The 16,741-nt window shown below is 39.7% G+C and overlaps 1 protein-coding gene across 10 annotated transcripts in view; it reads left to right on the top strand.

The window, feature by feature from the left end:
• Positions 1 to 16,741, top strand: part of PAK3 (p21 (RAC1) activated kinase 3) — a 288,728-nt gene that overhangs the window by 185,711 nt on the left and 86,276 nt on the right. For all 10 annotated transcript variants that reach the window (XM_070462202.1, XM_070462204.1, XM_070462200.1 and 7 more), the window contains one exon: positions 2,712 to 2,913. In XM_070462202.1, coding sequence (XP_070318303.1) covers positions 2,739 to 2,913 — 175 coding nt within the window. In that variant the 5' untranslated portion in view covers positions 2,712 to 2,738. The remainder of the gene's footprint in view (positions 1 to 2,711; positions 2,914 to 16,741) is intronic.

Genomic DNA, 16,741 nt, shown 5'->3' on the forward strand with positions numbered 1-16,741 from the left:
GACTATAGTTCATAGGGTTGCAGAGTCATATATGACGGAGTGTCTAAACAATAAAGACAACACAGTTTCACCCATATAGGAAAATGTGAGACTTACAAAGCTGGTGGTGGTAGTGACAATGCATTTACTACTGAACATTTTCACTGTCACAATTCCCCAAAAAACTAGAATTGGTCTTAATTGATTAAGATAATGCAAGGCATGACAGTTAGGCAAAGGAAAATAGATCTCTTGTCCAAATCAAGATCTCACCAGTCATTGTTTGTTGGCGGTCACCTGTGCAGATGGAGAAGCTATGAATTGGTACTGTTATTTTTGAATACTTACAGGCTCTATATATTTGAGAAAATTTTAAACAGTAAAGTTTTTTTAAAATTTCCACTTAATGTAATATAATTTAGAATTCATTACTGAAAATAATAAATGTAACTACTGAAGGGCTGAAAGGAATGATGGCAGGTTATTTCTCATTAGAGCAGATAATGTTTTTGTTGTTGTACTTAGGTATGTTATTGGAATAAAGTGATATGCTGAGTTGTGTTTGGAGAGCTCTTATACTGCTAATTAGCGTCAGTTAATACTTGATGAAATTACAAAGATTTTGTTGCAGTAGTATTTGATTTTCCTTGTATTGGAAGTGGAGATTCACTTGGTAGGTACTCTTTAAAAATTGAGTTACAGAGTTACAATGTTGCATGTATTGCTGCTGTATAACAAAGTGATTTAGCTATATCATGGCATCTGGTCCCATCACTTCATGGGAAATAGATGGGGAAACAGTGGAAACAGTGTCAGACTTTATTTTTTGGGGCTCCAAAATCACTGCAGATGGTGATTGCAGCCATGAAATTAAAAGACGCTTACTCCTTGGAAGGAAAGTTATGACCAACCTAGATAGTATATTAAAAAGCAAAGACATTACTTTGCCAACAAAGGTCCATCTAGTCAAGGCTATGGTTTTTCCAGTGGTCATGTATGGATGTGAGAGTTGGACTGTGAAGAAAGCTAAGCGCCGAAAAATTGATGCTTTTGAACTGTGGTGTTGGAGAAGACTCTTGAGAGTCCCTTGGACTGCAAGGAGATCCAACCAGTCCATCCTAAAGGAGATCAGTCCTGGGTGTTCATTGGAAGGACTGATGCTGAAGCTGAAACTCCAATACTTTGGCCACCTCATGAGAAGAGTTGACTCATTGGAAAAGACCCTGATGCTGGGAGGGATTAGGGGCAGGAGGAGAAGGGGATGACAGAGGATGAGATGGTTGGATGGCATCACTGACTCGATGGACATGAGTTTGAGTAACACTCCGGGAGTTGGTGATGGACAGGGAGGCCTGGTGTGCTGCAATTCATGGGGTTGCAAAGAGTCGGACATGACTGAGCGACTGAACTGAACTGAGTATATATGATTAATATATATATATTATGCATTCCTTTTCATTATGGTTTATCACAGGATATTGAATATAGTTCACTTGTTATTTATCCATTCTGTATACATTAGTTTTCATCTGCTAACCTCAAACTCCCACTCCATCCCTCCCCCACCCTGTTTCCCCTGGAAGGTACTTGTAACACCTGGCTTGAAATGTGTCAGGGCCCTAATGGAAAGACTTGAACTAGAGTGGGAAGACAGCTAGGAACTGAAACAGTTCCTTGAGTTTGTGCTTTTCCAGTTCACGTAACCCTTCAGTGGGATGAAACCCAAATGTGTTCAGTTCTTGGCACAAAATACTAAAGAATAATGAAATTAAGAGCAGATAAGTTGCTAAGACCCAAACTGGTTCTTACCAGCCTGTCACCCCTGTCAATTCCCTTGTTCCTTCTTCAAGGACATAAAATATGACAAGGAATAGGGTTATGGTGTCTCCTCAGGAAACGGTCCTCTCCTTGGAGTTCCTCTTTGCTCCTGGTGACACTTATCTCTGTTTTATCATCTACTCTGTTACTTGAAGATGGAGCAGTGCTTCTCCTAGCAGTCTACCCCAACTTTGCTGAAACTACCAGGTTTACTAGATTGTTTCTCAGTTCTTTCTCATAAAGCAATAGAATGTGTTTTGTTCATCAGGTACACACAGATGTGAATCAGATGCCAAAGGCATCCCAATATCAAAGTGACTAACATGATTGTTGTGGGCTGTCAAAAATCAACAACCAGGCCTATGTCAATTCTAGACTCCGAGGAGGTGGTGCTGCCTGACCAAAATGATCATTATTGTTGTTCAGTCACTCAGTCCTGCCTGACTCTTTGCAACCCCATGGACTGCAGCACTCCAGGCTTCCCTGTCCTTCACCATCTCCCAGAGTTTGCGCAAACTCATGTCCATTGAGTCAGTGATGCCATCCAACCATCTCATCCTCTGTCACCATTTCTGCTCCTGTGCCCAGTCTTGCTCACAAAGAGGAAAGATTGTAAATTGTTCATTAAAAGACTGTGTGTGGACAGCAGAAAATAGAGTGTCTTTGGGAGAAGGCACCTTAGGTATTTGTATCTACATGTTGAAAAAGCTCACCTTTGCTTTCCTCTTTAGGAAATTGCATCATTAGGGAGACAGCTCCCTTCCCTCTAGAAAAGGAACCCCTCCGAATGGTTATCATCAAACCTGAGATAGCATGAGACCAATGCTTCTGTTTCTAAGACATTAGATCTCCTGTATATACCAGACTGTCTTTCAGACCTCTCTGAACTCCTGTTTTCTCCTCCTCTTCTTTAGGAGTTGTGCAATCAGTTATAACTGAAAATGTCTGACGGTCTGGATAATGAAGAGAAACCCCCAGCTCCCCCACTGAGGATGAACAGTAACAACCGGGATTCTTCGGCACTCAACCACAGCTCCAAACCACTTCCTATGGCCCCTGAAGAGAAGAATAAGAAAGCCAGGCTTCGCTCTATCTTCCCAGGAGGAGGGGATAAAAGTAAAGTATCAGTGGCTGGGTGTTGGAAAGGGGCTAGTTTATTCTTTCATTGTCGCTTTCTTTCTCAAGTCATTTCTTGAGCATGGGCTGTTCAGGGTCTGCCTGACTTTTGCATCTCCATCTTCAGAGGTTGCATTTTGTCAGAGGATGATGTTTGATTGACTTACTGTAGGTTTACAGAAAATATACTTAAATGCTGTGTTTGCCTTTCACATAACATGGAATTCAGCGGTAAGCCACGGGAAATCATAGCTAGAAGACTGTTTTACAGATATGAATAGTGCCTTTCTTTCTGATAAAACTTAAAGGAGAATTTATAGTAATCCCTTCCTAACTACAAGTTGTCCTTATTAGGAATATGAGTATTGGTGGATTTACTTCTGTATACCATTTTGACAACCATGAAAATGTTGAATTGAGCATACGGAAGTCAGTCCAAGTGCCACGTTATTGTCTGTCTGACTATATCACAAAGTGTGAAGAAATTTCTGAGTCATTTGTTTCCTCTACCATTCTTCTGCCAGTCATCCCCTACGCGATCAGCCTATTTTGCATTAAGTATCACAACAGTATATTATCATTTATCCTTGGTCCTCAAATATCATATGCTGACACTTTGTGACATTGGGGAATATAAAATCCCTCATAAGTAATTGTCAGGTTGCATTAATTAGCATAAAGCCTAATACATGGCTTCTATAAATGTGACTTATTGTGGCAGAAGAGAGTAAAACCAGGTACAAGGACTCCAGCACCAGAGAAAGTTGCTAAAGGGCAAGAAGAGTGATATCTCTTTAAGAGAAAAGGGACACTCTTAAGCTTCTTAAGGGTAAAACAGATAGCTTTATAGGTAGCTTATATTATATTAATGAATTTCCATAAGGAAAGCTGAAACTCTTGAGGCCAATATTGCCTCCTGTATACCTATGGCATGTAATAAATGCTTTATCCCTTGTGACCCAAGGATGGAAAAGACAGAAATGTTGTTAAACCTCTGGATTGAAAACAAACAAAGGAATAAGAAAACACTTTCCGGTGGCTCAGATGGTAAAGAATCTGCCTGCCAATGCAGGAGACCCAGGTTCGATCCCTGAGTCAGGAAGATCCTCTGGAGAAGGGAATGGCTACCCACTCCAGTATTCTTGCCTGGAGAATTCCCTGGACAGAGGAGCCTGGCAGACTATGGTTAGACATGACTGAGTGACTAACACTTTCACTTTTCCATGCAAGGGATCTCCCATCATGTGAGAGGAATTTTTGAAGACATGTTTTCAGACACCAAAGTGGATCCCGAAAAAAAAAGAGCTGCCAAGAGCAATGGACAATTTGAGAAATGCATGGTGCACCTGGAAATGCATGCACGACCTGGAAACTGAATCTTAGGTGACAGTGGTGCCAAAGAAAGAACCACTAGATCCTGCAGCTCCCGCGTTGTATCTGCCACAACTGTAGAAAGCAACTAAAGAGGAGAGTCATGTGCGTGCACAAATCTTTGGTGCTGTCGAGACTGCCATGCTTTGGAAGCCCTTGAACAATCAATCCTGTTTGCCCTTCTGAAGAGCATGAGCCAACTGATACTGACATGAGGCCAGCCAAAACAGAGAGGCTGGTGTTTCTGTTTTGTGTCAGTAGTTCAGGTGACCTCACAGTGAAACCATTACTGTCTGCAGAAAACTAGGCCCATATCCTCTCAGAGGAAACAACTAAGCTAAGTTTCCAATATACCGGCATGCAAATAGAAAAGCCTGATGACTCCCTCTCTCCTTAAGGAATGGGTTTAACAGTGCTTTCTTGCAGAAGCTCAAGACTACTAAAAAGAAATCTTGAATTCAAAGTCATATTGATTCCTGCTTGTCCTTTTGGTTCCTCAGATGCATTGGCAAATGTGCATGCTCATTTTAAGGTTGTCTTTATAACCAGTGGCATGATTCAGGTCCTGGAACCCTTAGACAGTGTTTTGTCTGACCTTTAAGAAGACTTATGCCAAGCTAATGTATAACTTTGTTGTTCAGGATCTTACAAAGGCACCTCTGTCTGAAGATGGTAGTGCATGGAATTCCTACACCATCACTCATGCTGTATTCTTCATAAAAGAGGCATTAGATAGCTTAACATTAATGTGCTGTGGGAGACTACTGGGCATATACCCTGAGAAAACCATAGTTGAAAAAGACACATGTACCCCAGTGTTCATAGCAGCACTATTTACAACAGCTAGACATGGAAGCAACCTAGGTGTCCATCAACAAATGAATGGATAAAGAAGATGTGGTACATATACACAATGGAATATTACTCAGCCATAAAAAAGAACAGATTTTAGTTCTAGTGAGATGGATGAACCTAGAACCTTATACAGAGTGAAGTAAGTCAGAAAGAGAAAAACAAAATATCATATATATTAATGCATATATATGGAATCTAGAAAAATGGTATTGATGAACCTATTTGCAGGGAAGGAATGGAGATGCAGACATAGAGAATGGACTTGTGGACACAGTAGGGAAAGGAAAGAGTGGGACAAATAGAGAAAGTAGCATCAACATATATACACTATCATGTGTAAAATAGATAGCTGGTGAGAAGTTGCTATATAACACAGGGAGCCCAGCCTAGGCTCCAAGCAGCAGCCCAGCCCTGCTCTGTGATCACCTGGAGGGGTGAAGTAAGAATAAGTATGTATTCTTCATAAAATAGGCATTAGATAGTTTAACATTAATGTTAAACTAATTTCCCCCTTGATGTTGGAGGAAGGGGAGAGATGCTCAAAAGAGAGGTGATATATGGCTGATTTGCATTGTTGTACAGCAGAAACCAGCACAACACTGTAAAGCAATTTTCTCTAATTAAAAAATGAATTAAAAAAACATACATGGGAGAAAATTGGACTAGAGATAGAGAAGTGTCTTTCAGTGATTTCTCCTAAAGACCTTAAGAATATTTGGAACAAGAAGAAGCTGTGGGTGAGGATGAACATTTGGCACAGGAGCAATCATTGGCTGAAGTTGAGTCTTAATCTATTGATGCTGATTTAAGTGATGTGCTGGGCTAGAGGATGACTCAGGAAGCTCACGGGACCACAGAGGTGATTATCATAAGTGATGATGAAGATAATTAGGAAGCTATAGTACTGGAGACAAATACAATTATAAGCAACAGGAGAAAAATTTTTAGAACAAGATTAAAATCTCCCAGAAACCATCTTCAGCCGAGCTTAAATCATCAGGTAGTACCATTTAATATGATTGCTGGACAGCTGATAAACTGCCTTTGTACAAGGCTTGAATGATTTTAATTAAATTTATAAAGAGGTGGAGTCTTTGTTTTTACAACACCATGTTCAGAAAAAAGCAACCTCAGAAGAGCCTAAATCATTAAGTAGTGTCATTTAAATATCTGTGCCAGACAGCAGACAAGCTGCCTTCAGATAAACTTCGTTGCAGCATTATTTACAACAGCTCGAACATGGAAGCAACCTAGATGTCCATCGACAAATGGATAAAGAAGATGTGGTACATTTACACAATGGAATATTACTTGGCCATAAAAAATAATGAATTTTAGTTCTTTTGAGCTAAAGATTTGCACTCTATGCAGACGTGCTATTGTGTCTTCAGAAAAAGACTTGAGAAGACAGAAAGCATCTTGAAGAGCCAAAGTTGTTAAGTCATGCCACTGAAATTCACTTGCTTGTTAGGGCTAAAGCCCCAATCAAACTGTTTTAATCTCAGGATCGGACTTAGATGAAGACTCTGAGAGCACGAAGATCCATGATTTGAACTAACAGTCCACCTCTGTTTGTTGCTTCACCATCACCCTCATTTTCCACTGCCATGAGTGGGTACATCTTTATTACCTCTGGAAACCATTTCAGGCTCTAAATGGAAACTATACACGCCTGTCACTTTTAAGTAATTCAAGCTATGTAAAATATCATTATTCTGTTTATGTAATGTACTGTTATTATTTTGTTTTACTGCATAAAAAATATTTATGAGGACTTTCAAAAGTTCACCTATGACCTCAGTTCCCCTGCCATGTTTTTTTTTTAACCACATAAAATTATAATTTCCTCAGTGGAACTCTCCTATCTAGGTGAGGGTCACTGAGGAACTTGACCCTCATAGGTAAGGAGGGGTTGCTGTTTGTATGTTTCTGCCTGTGAGTGATGACTTTGGTTATACTACAGTCAGTCTCCAATGAATGGAAAGAGCACTGTACTTGGGTTTTGGAGACTTAGGGTCAAGGCCAGCTCTGCCACTGATTATTGTGACTTTGGGCTAATCACTTAGTTTTTTTGATCCTCAGTTTCATCACCTGTTAAATTGAAGATAAGACCTGGCCTACCTAGCAAAATATTTTTGATAATCAAATGTAATTCTCAATATCAGAGTGCTATTAAAGGTAAAATTTTAAAGTGCTAAGTAATTGTGAGGTGTTATTATATCTGTATCATTCTGGAACTTTACAAACAACTAAAAAACTAGGTTTTAGAATTCTTGTTTCTTGTTTTAAGTGACTTTGTCCATAACTAGAATTTATATGTCAGTTAATAGGAAATTTTCTTTAAAAAGTTAAAATCAACTCCAAATTTCACAAGCCAAAGATAACTAACTGGGTTGGTATTTTTCCTCCTAGTTCTCATCATATGGAAATTGTCATCAATAATAAAACCTTGGAAAATAAAGACAAACATATAGAAAAGAAAAACCACTCATATCCACAAATCTCAGAAACAAGATTAACATTTAGTGGCTTGCTTTCCATACTTTTTAATGGCTATATATATATGTAGTTTTTCATATAGTTAAAATCATAATATATAGTTTTACACCAGCTTTTTCACTCACTATTTTATCATGCACATTTTCCCCTATGTTTAAAAATTTTTTCATAAATATAGTTTTTGATGGTGTAGAATATTTCATCATATAGTAACATCATGGTTTATTTAGCCATTTATTTTGTTGGTTATTTGAGATCCTATCCAAATTTTTGTCACAAGTAATGCCACATTGTTTATTTCTTGAGTTAAATGAAAATACTTGCTTTGGTGACAGCAGAGGTTTCTGTTTGTTTGTTTTAAGGACCCTCTTTTATTGCTGTTTCATTGACCAAATGGAACTTCAAGAGACAGGTAGAAGAAAAACAAGCAGTAAATATAATTTCCAGGTTGAGGATCTGTCTTTGTTGGAGGCCTTTCCAAGAGCTGAATCTTGTTTTAGAGCAAAGTAAGAGGGACAGTTTGCTACCATATTATGATGCTTCATCATAGAAAATTTTTCAGAATTTAGACCAGGAAAAGGATATCCTGAACATGAGGTTCGTTTTTCTTTTATGGACCCTGTGAAGTGTGAGATTGATTAGGTTTCTCTTTTGTTGGCTGCTTGAAAACTTAGTGCCAAATGTGTGGCCCGTGCCTGGCACCTGTAATGGGCCTCTATGGTGTGTATGCACTTGGTATAGCTTTCCTCCAGGCTCCATTTTATGAGCTTATCTTTGTTTTGTTTTCCTTTCACTTGATTGACTTTGAATTTCTGCTGCTATCATACTGCATTTTGTGTATTCTTTTTTTTGGTTTTCAAAATTTATTGTACATCAGAGTCACCCTGGAGAGCTTGTTCAGACACAGCCTGCTGGTCCCACCTCTCAGAGTTTAAGGTTTATTTGATCTGGCTTGAGGCCCAAGAATTTGCATTTCTAACAGGTTTCCAGGTGATGTAGATGTTGCCAGTCCAGGGGCCACACTTGGAGACTCACTACTCCAGGTGTGAATTCCTTGAAATCAGGAAACAAAGGAAGACCTCTTTGCTTTCATTTCCCTCTCCCTAAAATATCTTTGGCTGATTTCTCAAATGGATAGAAAAACTATTCAGATTTGGCTGAAGAAGGAAAGAGAAAACTAAGAATTTTAATGGGAGGAGCCTTAAAATCCTGTAACAATTGTGCCTTTTCTTCCCAGGGGCTTAGCATCCAGGTAACAACAAGGGCCACTCCAGTTTCTAAGTGAAAGTAGCCAGGGGCACTTTTCCTTGTTACCTTTCTTTTTTTAAATTTTTTAAAATTTTAATTGGAGGCTAATTACTTTATAATATTGTGGTGGTTTTTGCCATACATTGACATGAATCAGCCATGGGTGTACATGTGTTCCCCATCCTGAACCCCCCTCCCACGTCCCTCCCCATCCCATCCCTTTCTTGTAAACCACCTTATATCCATTACGGAACATGGTGGGGAATAAATACATGGGTGAATAAATCCATAAAAAATACATGAATAAATAAAACAATAAGGCAAAGGCAATGAGACAAGTGAATCAGCTAGGATTCTGAAAATGGCATCGTTCCTCTAAAAGGAAGAACATGTAGGAAAGAGGCAGGTGAGGCTACCTTTGGAGGGGACATGTCCTGTGTGAGGTCCGTGTCATCTGATGTGTGCTTATGCGTCTCATGTCTTGTGCTGCCCTAGAGCTTTAGGTGTCTTTCAGGGGGTATGCAATGCTGTGTGAAGAGCTGTGTCTTTAGGGAGCACAGTTCATGTGCATTTTGTTTGTGGGAAATCCAGATATTCCAGAGCTGGTGAGCCCTGCAGATGGAAGTAAAGGTCCCTACTTCCTGGAAGCAGGCAAGGAGACAGTTGGATAAATCAAATCAGGACGAATAGAAAGTGATCTGCGATTGACTTATTAGTTCCTAGTGTCAAGCCTGTGCCAGGCACATTACATCTATTTGAGCCTTTCAATTCTTATAACTACTCTGTATTAACCCCCTTTTACAGGTGAGGCCATTTAAGCTCAAAGAGTTTAAGTAGACAGCCTAGGGTCACACAGCAGATGCCAGAAGCCAGAAATCTCCTGGGTCTTTCCAACTCCAAACCTTCTGCTTGTGCTACTCTATCACACTGTCCTTTTTATTGTCACTCAGAAGGAAAGACAACTTTTTTCATGTTTTTTGGAAAGAAATGATGGTGAGAAAATATTGTTGACCAGAGAGATGTGCTAACAATTTGATTTTGGTGTTTGATGAGTTAGACTCTCATCCGGTGTGTGTCTACTGGCTTACATATTTCTTACTTTAAAAGGTTGAGGTTCTAAATTGAATATGTTCATATATGTGAAAACTTTTTTAAAACTTTTATTGAAAAAGTTCTTAAAGTGCCACATAGTTTTGTTATTGTATATCATATAATTATTGTTCTAATTCCTAGAGTATATTGTTTTCTATCTATACTACACAGCAGGAAGCATTACTGTTTAACATTAAAGAAGATTCAGTTATCCTTTATGGTCTTGTTATTCACACGTTTTGGTCAATACACATTATTAACTTTATCTAATTGCTCACAATAAAAAAATTCTTAGTGTTCTAACTAGATTGAACAGTATACCATCTTTCTTCAGTGATGCTGAAGACCCTTTGGGGTTATTTTCTTTGCATTAACAATGAGTGGGAGTCCCAATTAATTGAGGATTCTCTTAGCAGAAAGCCAGATGTCAGAGAGGACTACATCCTGGATAGTGTTTACAATCCCTCTTGGTTCTTCAAATGTAGACCATATAGCTCAGCAAAGAGTACTCTTTGGAGGTCATTGCTCTGCCCTTTGGGGAGTCTGAAGGACATGGCGTCTTGTCCTCCAGGGTCAGTGCTCTGCCCCAGGGCAAGAGCCTCCTGTATTACCCCCTTTACTCATAGAAGTCCCCTGTGTTTGAAACGGGAAAATGGTGGGGTAAGGGTGCACTCTGTACTAGGGCCTTTGCTTCTATTTCAAGGCCAGTAAACAGGGAAGTTGAGCACAAATATGGTATCCCACTAGAGACAGCAGACAAATGCAAAAAAAAAAGTATGGAATGTGGGATTGGGAGATAAGTAGAAAAAAGGAAAGAAGCAACGGGGAAAAATTAAGAGAAGAATGAGGGGGAGAAATATGAGGATTATGAGGAATTAAGAGAGTATATGAGGGAGAGATTAAGAGATGCAGAAGATATAGGAAATGGAGAAGAGAGGAAGGTAGAAGAGAGATATATCAAACATTAACATGAAGGGTTGCAAGAAGACTCAAATTGACACCAGCTAAGGGATATGAAGTTGTTTTCCTCCTTAAAACAAATGAGGCCTCCCCAACTCCTTCAAACTTATTTGTGCCCTATATAATTATCCATGTGAATGGAAGTGTATGGTTGAGGGCATTGCCTCATATTTCCTTTTTGTTTTCCAACATTTTCCATTGAAATTGTTGCACGTGTACATTGGGTACAAATGAGAGTGAAACTAGTATGTGTTGCCTTGGAAGAAGATGGGTAAGAGTCAGGTTCCTGATAATTTGCCAGAATGATCACTTTTGCTGAAAGTTTTTGAAGATGATACCACTGAAGTTGACGGCTGTCTGTCTGTATGTGAGTGGGGGGTCACTAGAAGGGCTCACATGGGACCATCATTTCCTTTTCCCTATCATCCTCATGGAGCATGCCACTTTTGAATTGGGCTTATAGCTACTCTTGCAGAATCAGGATTTATAGAGAATATACATTGTTTTTCATAGGCACTGAAGAGCTGACAGGGGGAAATGGACTTACTATTCCACCAGAGGGAATGCAACTAGCCTTAAAGAAATTCCAGATATGCCAATGAAGTATTATCAGTTACTAAGGGTGAAATTTTCTAGGTTCTTTATTGGAGGATGGAGTCTATTGGCTTTAGCACATTCTACCTGAAGACAGGAGAATGAACCTTCCCCCCGGGGCCTTCCCAACTATATACTTCTGGGGTTTGCTAATATAATAAAAGATATAAGAGCAGTGACTGTTTACGATAGCCCAGTTTAATCTCCTTTCTTGGTAGTTATGTTTGAAAGGTCATCATTCACTAGATGGGAAGTGCCGGGTTTAGATGGTGACATGATTCCTTAATTCTCCAGCAAAAGCAGTCACCCTGTTAATATGTATGTATATTCCTAGTGAGATGATGTCTTTTGGATGGCAGTTGTAGGGTTATTACAGTATTTGATGAACTTTCATATCAATCACCTCCTTCAAACCTCCTGTGATGAAGGCAAGGTTTATCCATTTTACAAAGGAAGGCAGAAGTTTAGAGAGGTTAACTGACTTTCACAAAACTTCCCCACTACTAGTTACAAAGTGAGGCTGGCCTAGAATTTAGATCCCCGACTCCTGGTTCAGTGATTGACTATGATACTGCTTGTCATAAAAAGAGAGTCACCTAATGTGTTTTGAAAATAGGTTTGGGGCCAGTGAAATATCAAAAATGGAATTTTTATGGAAGCAGGTAAAACCTAAGAGAATCTAATCTATTTTCTTACTCAACACTTACAACAGTAGTCATTCCTCCTGAGGGCATAACTTGCTAGCAGAAGGTAACAGCCTTTGTTTAAAAAAAGAACATTGTTAATTATTTTCCTTGATTCCTGTATTATATTTTTCCATCCTTTAACTCTCTATTACAAAAGTATCTGATACTTTACAATTAAAATATTAAAGACCTATGTAGAGTCACCTGTCATTCCTCCCTTTAGATTCATTCATAATCCAGTGTTTAAGGGTTTGGACCCTTTCCCTCATTTACTAAACATTAGTTTCCTTTTCTGCTCAATCAGTATGTATTTTGCCCAGGATGCTAGGTTTAAGCCAGAAATATATCTGTTATATAGAACCTCTTTTTAAATCTTTTACCCACCTTGCACTACCAATTGCTTTAAATACTTAGAGCCAAGAATTAAATCTATTTTTATGCCTAATTTTCCATTGTAGTTACCACAAAGTACTTTCAGGTATTTCCAATGGGAAAAATAAATTTGAAGGCCTGCAAAATGTCATTTTTTCTACCAAAAAAAGTAAATAAATAAAGGAAAGCTAGATAACTAGTCTCTCTCCTGTGTAAGGCAAAATGTGCATTTCATGAATCCAAGAGGTGAGACATTCCTGTGGGTCCCCTCTCATAATATGTTCTCCAACAGGATGTTTGTTTATACAGCAGAACTGCCCCAAACTAGAACCGTCTTTGCATAAATCAGTCCCTCTGGAACTATTGTCCTCACAGTGAGCACTCACTTCCTTTTTTTAAACTTTTTATTTTATATTGGAGTATAGCTGATTAACAATGTTGAAACTATCACAACATTGTTATTTGAGCACTCGCCCCTTCGATACCACCTGCAAGGCTGCTCTGTTGCTTTAGAAAGAATTGTTCTGGGATACTTAGTCTTATCCAAGAATAAGGCTGCAAAAGGTTTCCCTTGGGAGAGAGGGAGGTTTACGGCTCAGGGCGCTCAGTGACCCACAAAGCAGGGGATGGAGCAAAATGGCATTTTTTAAAATTAAAGCACCAACCGCAGTACTTAATTTACTTTCCTGGTAGTTAAGCAGACACTAAGGCATTCTAATTCTTAAAAGACCATGAGGGTAACATTTTGTACGTGATCTTTGTGAGTCATTGACTGGCAGCCTCTTAGTGAAATAGAGAAAATGATTGAACCACTGAAAGCATCTCTCATCCAGCTAAGGAGTCACCAAGTCACTAAGGATCGTCTCTTAGGAAAAGTAAAGGTTGTCACCTGTAGGAGATGGGTGGCCCTTTGAAAGTATTTCTCTATCCTTCCAACATGGCATTCCTAGAGCAAAGCTCAGAAATATTGAGAAAGACAAGCATTTTAATGTGATGCATCTCTAACCCAGCCACCTCCACTACCCCTGCCAGAAATGAACTCTCTGTCCACACAAGTTATTTGGCTTCAGGAACACACAACACTGAGTACAGATTGCTCCTGGGCGGGGTGAGCAGGAGAGGGCTTCTAGTGTCGAGCTAGGGGTTGTAGGACAAGTGACCCTCCTAGGAGGGCTGCAACAAGCCTCCTGGTGAAATCTTTTATTAGACCTCCTTTGTCTCAAATGAACTTAATGTAAGATCACATGATAGAGACCTGTGTGCAACCAGCCAATGCTTAAATCTGAGCTGCATGCTGATTTTGAGCCAGATCTAGTTTATTAGCTACCTGAGTTTAAAAATGAGATAGAACAGAATTGGGTGTCAATATAGGCTTACCTGGAGCATCTTTTGCAGTTTACTTACATACTTTACTCAGAAAAGATTGGTGTCTGCTTTTTATGTATCTCGCTCTGTTCTGAGTGTCATGGGGGAATCCTACCTGTAAGACAAGGTTCTCTGTCCTCAGGTCATTTTTGATTTAGGTGCAGAAATCACACACACACACAGAGTTTATATAGAAAATGCCTAGTAGGTGATCTCCAACGCAATAGATGCGGTGGCAGATGGCTCTTCCGATTCCGCCCCCACCATTCATTTTCTTCCTCAGCCTGTGTGAAAGAACAGCCATTTTGAAGCCTGCCCCCACCATCCCATGTGTACCGAGTAGCACAAAGCTACCTGGTTTGTCTTCCAGTAGACACCTTTTTCATCATCACATCCATCTGCTCAGAAGCCTTTCCAAGCACACTCTTTATGACTGTCCAATTTCTTCTTTCTTCCTGATTTCTAAGACTATATCTGATCCATTTACTCTTCTTTCTTCTCAGTTCCTCGTCAGTGTGCTATAGATATTCCAGTGTCCAAGATTTGCTTCTCCTGTTTTTCCTACTTGAGATGCCTTACCTTTCCTGCCTACCACTTCTTTAAGACCAATCTCTCAAACCCTCCTTCCTCTCCAGTAAGCCCTCACTCTCCACTACAGACTTCTCTGATCTTCTTTTCTATGGACATACAACAGCCTTTATACTCTGTTCTTCCCAACTTAGCACCAAATTTTCTTTAGTCTAGTAGTATCGGTTTGTTTCTTTTTTTTTAATTAATTTATTTTTTTAATTGAAGGATAATTGCTTTACAGAATTTTGTTGTCTTCTGTCAAACTGTTTCTTGTTTGCTAAGCTTATTTCCCCAATGAGATCACATGTTTAGAACATTCCTTAGGTTCCCAATGAGTCACCCAGCACAATCTGTCACCACACTGATCCACAATTCTATGTCTACTGGTTAACTGACCCACTGACTGGTTCCAAGGAAAGGGGGCTGGGACCATAGCAAGTGTTGTTCCTCAGAGGCAAGGTTGTGAAATGCTTGCTGTTTAGAACTAGTCAGCCTCTGTGGGTGTTTTCCCCCTTTGGAAAAATCGTTTCTGCATTTTAAAAATGTTTTATATAATATTATGTTTTTTTATCTTTCTGTATTATTATGGCTTTCAATGTCACTTTTTTATTATGCCATACATCGTAATTTTGCATGCTTTCCATTGCTTTTCTAAAAATAATGATTGTTCTATGCTTTTAGGCCAAATTTATGTAGGAAAGTGTTTCTCTATGTCTGTCCTCTGTTATTACTTTTCTTTTCCTTCATGCTCTGCTTTGAAGGAGCTAGATAGTGTTCTAAAAAATAATTCTGCATGTGACCATGACATCCAATGAGAAGGTCCAAAAAAACTTCCAGGAATTTTAGGGGAAGATGACAAGTGGAACTCCTACAACAAAGACGACTCAGGTGATAGTTTTCTAAAATGCTTTCTGAAGTCAAGCATAGCACTGCCCTGGGATTTTGTCCAGGGGAGAATTGGTTGCTTTGCTGTACCTTGAACCCAGCACAACTGAGTTACCAATATATGCTTTTGACCCCAAAGTGGCACCTGGCAAGAGGTGTGCCTGAATGAGTACAGAGTCATCCCCAGTGTTGGGGAAAACAGCAACACTGCCATCACCACCCAGCACAACTCTAAAACATACCCTCCCACCCCTCCAGCCTTCTTGGGGAAACTGGATAAGTGTCTCCTCATCCATGAACACATAATGGCAAATAGGCATGACTTGTCTCCATATATTGGATCTCATTTCATATAATGAAGGTCATTCATTCATCCATTCATTTTTTCATTTGCTTATTCATTAAATATTTAGTGAATCAGGCACCAGGCTAGATAGACGTTGGGGTACAGAGGTGAATAAGTCCCAGTTCCTGCCTTGAAGGAACTGATGGCCTAGTGAGGGACACAGACAAGTCAGTTAGTAGGTAGAGTTTAGCATGGTAAGTGCAATAGAGAAGTAAGCACTGAGAAGGGGTGTCTATTGAAGACTGAGGGAAGGAGCAGTTAGGGAAGGCTTCCTGGAAGAGGGGACCACTCAACTGAGGTGAGTCTTAAAGAATGAATAGAGCCAGCTATGTAAGAGTTGGGTGGCATTTAAGATATAAGGAGCAGCATTATGAAGGCAGTAAGCATGACATAATATTAGTTGAGGTTCTATGACTATAACTACAGGTGGTTCAGCACAACTAGTGCATAGAGTGCTAAGGGGAAGGGTGGGGAATGGAGCTGTGAAAGTAATTGGGGATTGGGTTCCAGAGGGTTTATATATATCATACTAAGGGCTCTGGATATGATTCTGAAGGCAATGGGCCAACACTCAAGCGGGGAAATAATATCAGATTTGTGTTTCAAAATATCACTGTAGCCACAGGAGAAGAATGAATGTGGATGATGCAGGGGGTGGGGGCGTCATGAAAGAAGACAAGTCTGGCTGTGGGAATCACACAGGTGGGAAATAACAGAGGCCTAACCTAAGGGTCAGTATTGTAAGAAGAAAAGAGAGCAATGCAGAGAGAACATTTAGGAGGAAGAATTAATAGAACTAGTCAACTAACCAGGCTTCCCAGATGGTTCAGTGGTAACGAATTGGCCTGTCAATGCAGGAGATGCAAGAGATGCAGTTTGATCCTTGGGTCAGGAAGATCCCCTGGAGGAGGGCACAGCAACCCACTCCAGTATTCTTGCCTGGAGAATGCCATGGACAGAGAGGAGCCTGGTGGGCTACAATCCA

This window comes from Odocoileus virginianus, unplaced genomic scaffold, assembly GCF_023699985.2.
Source record: "Odocoileus virginianus isolate 20LAN1187 ecotype Illinois unplaced genomic scaffold, Ovbor_1.2 Unplaced_Scaffold_1, whole genome shotgun sequence".
Lineage (NCBI taxonomy): Eukaryota > Metazoa > Chordata > Mammalia > Artiodactyla > Cervidae > Odocoileus > Odocoileus virginianus.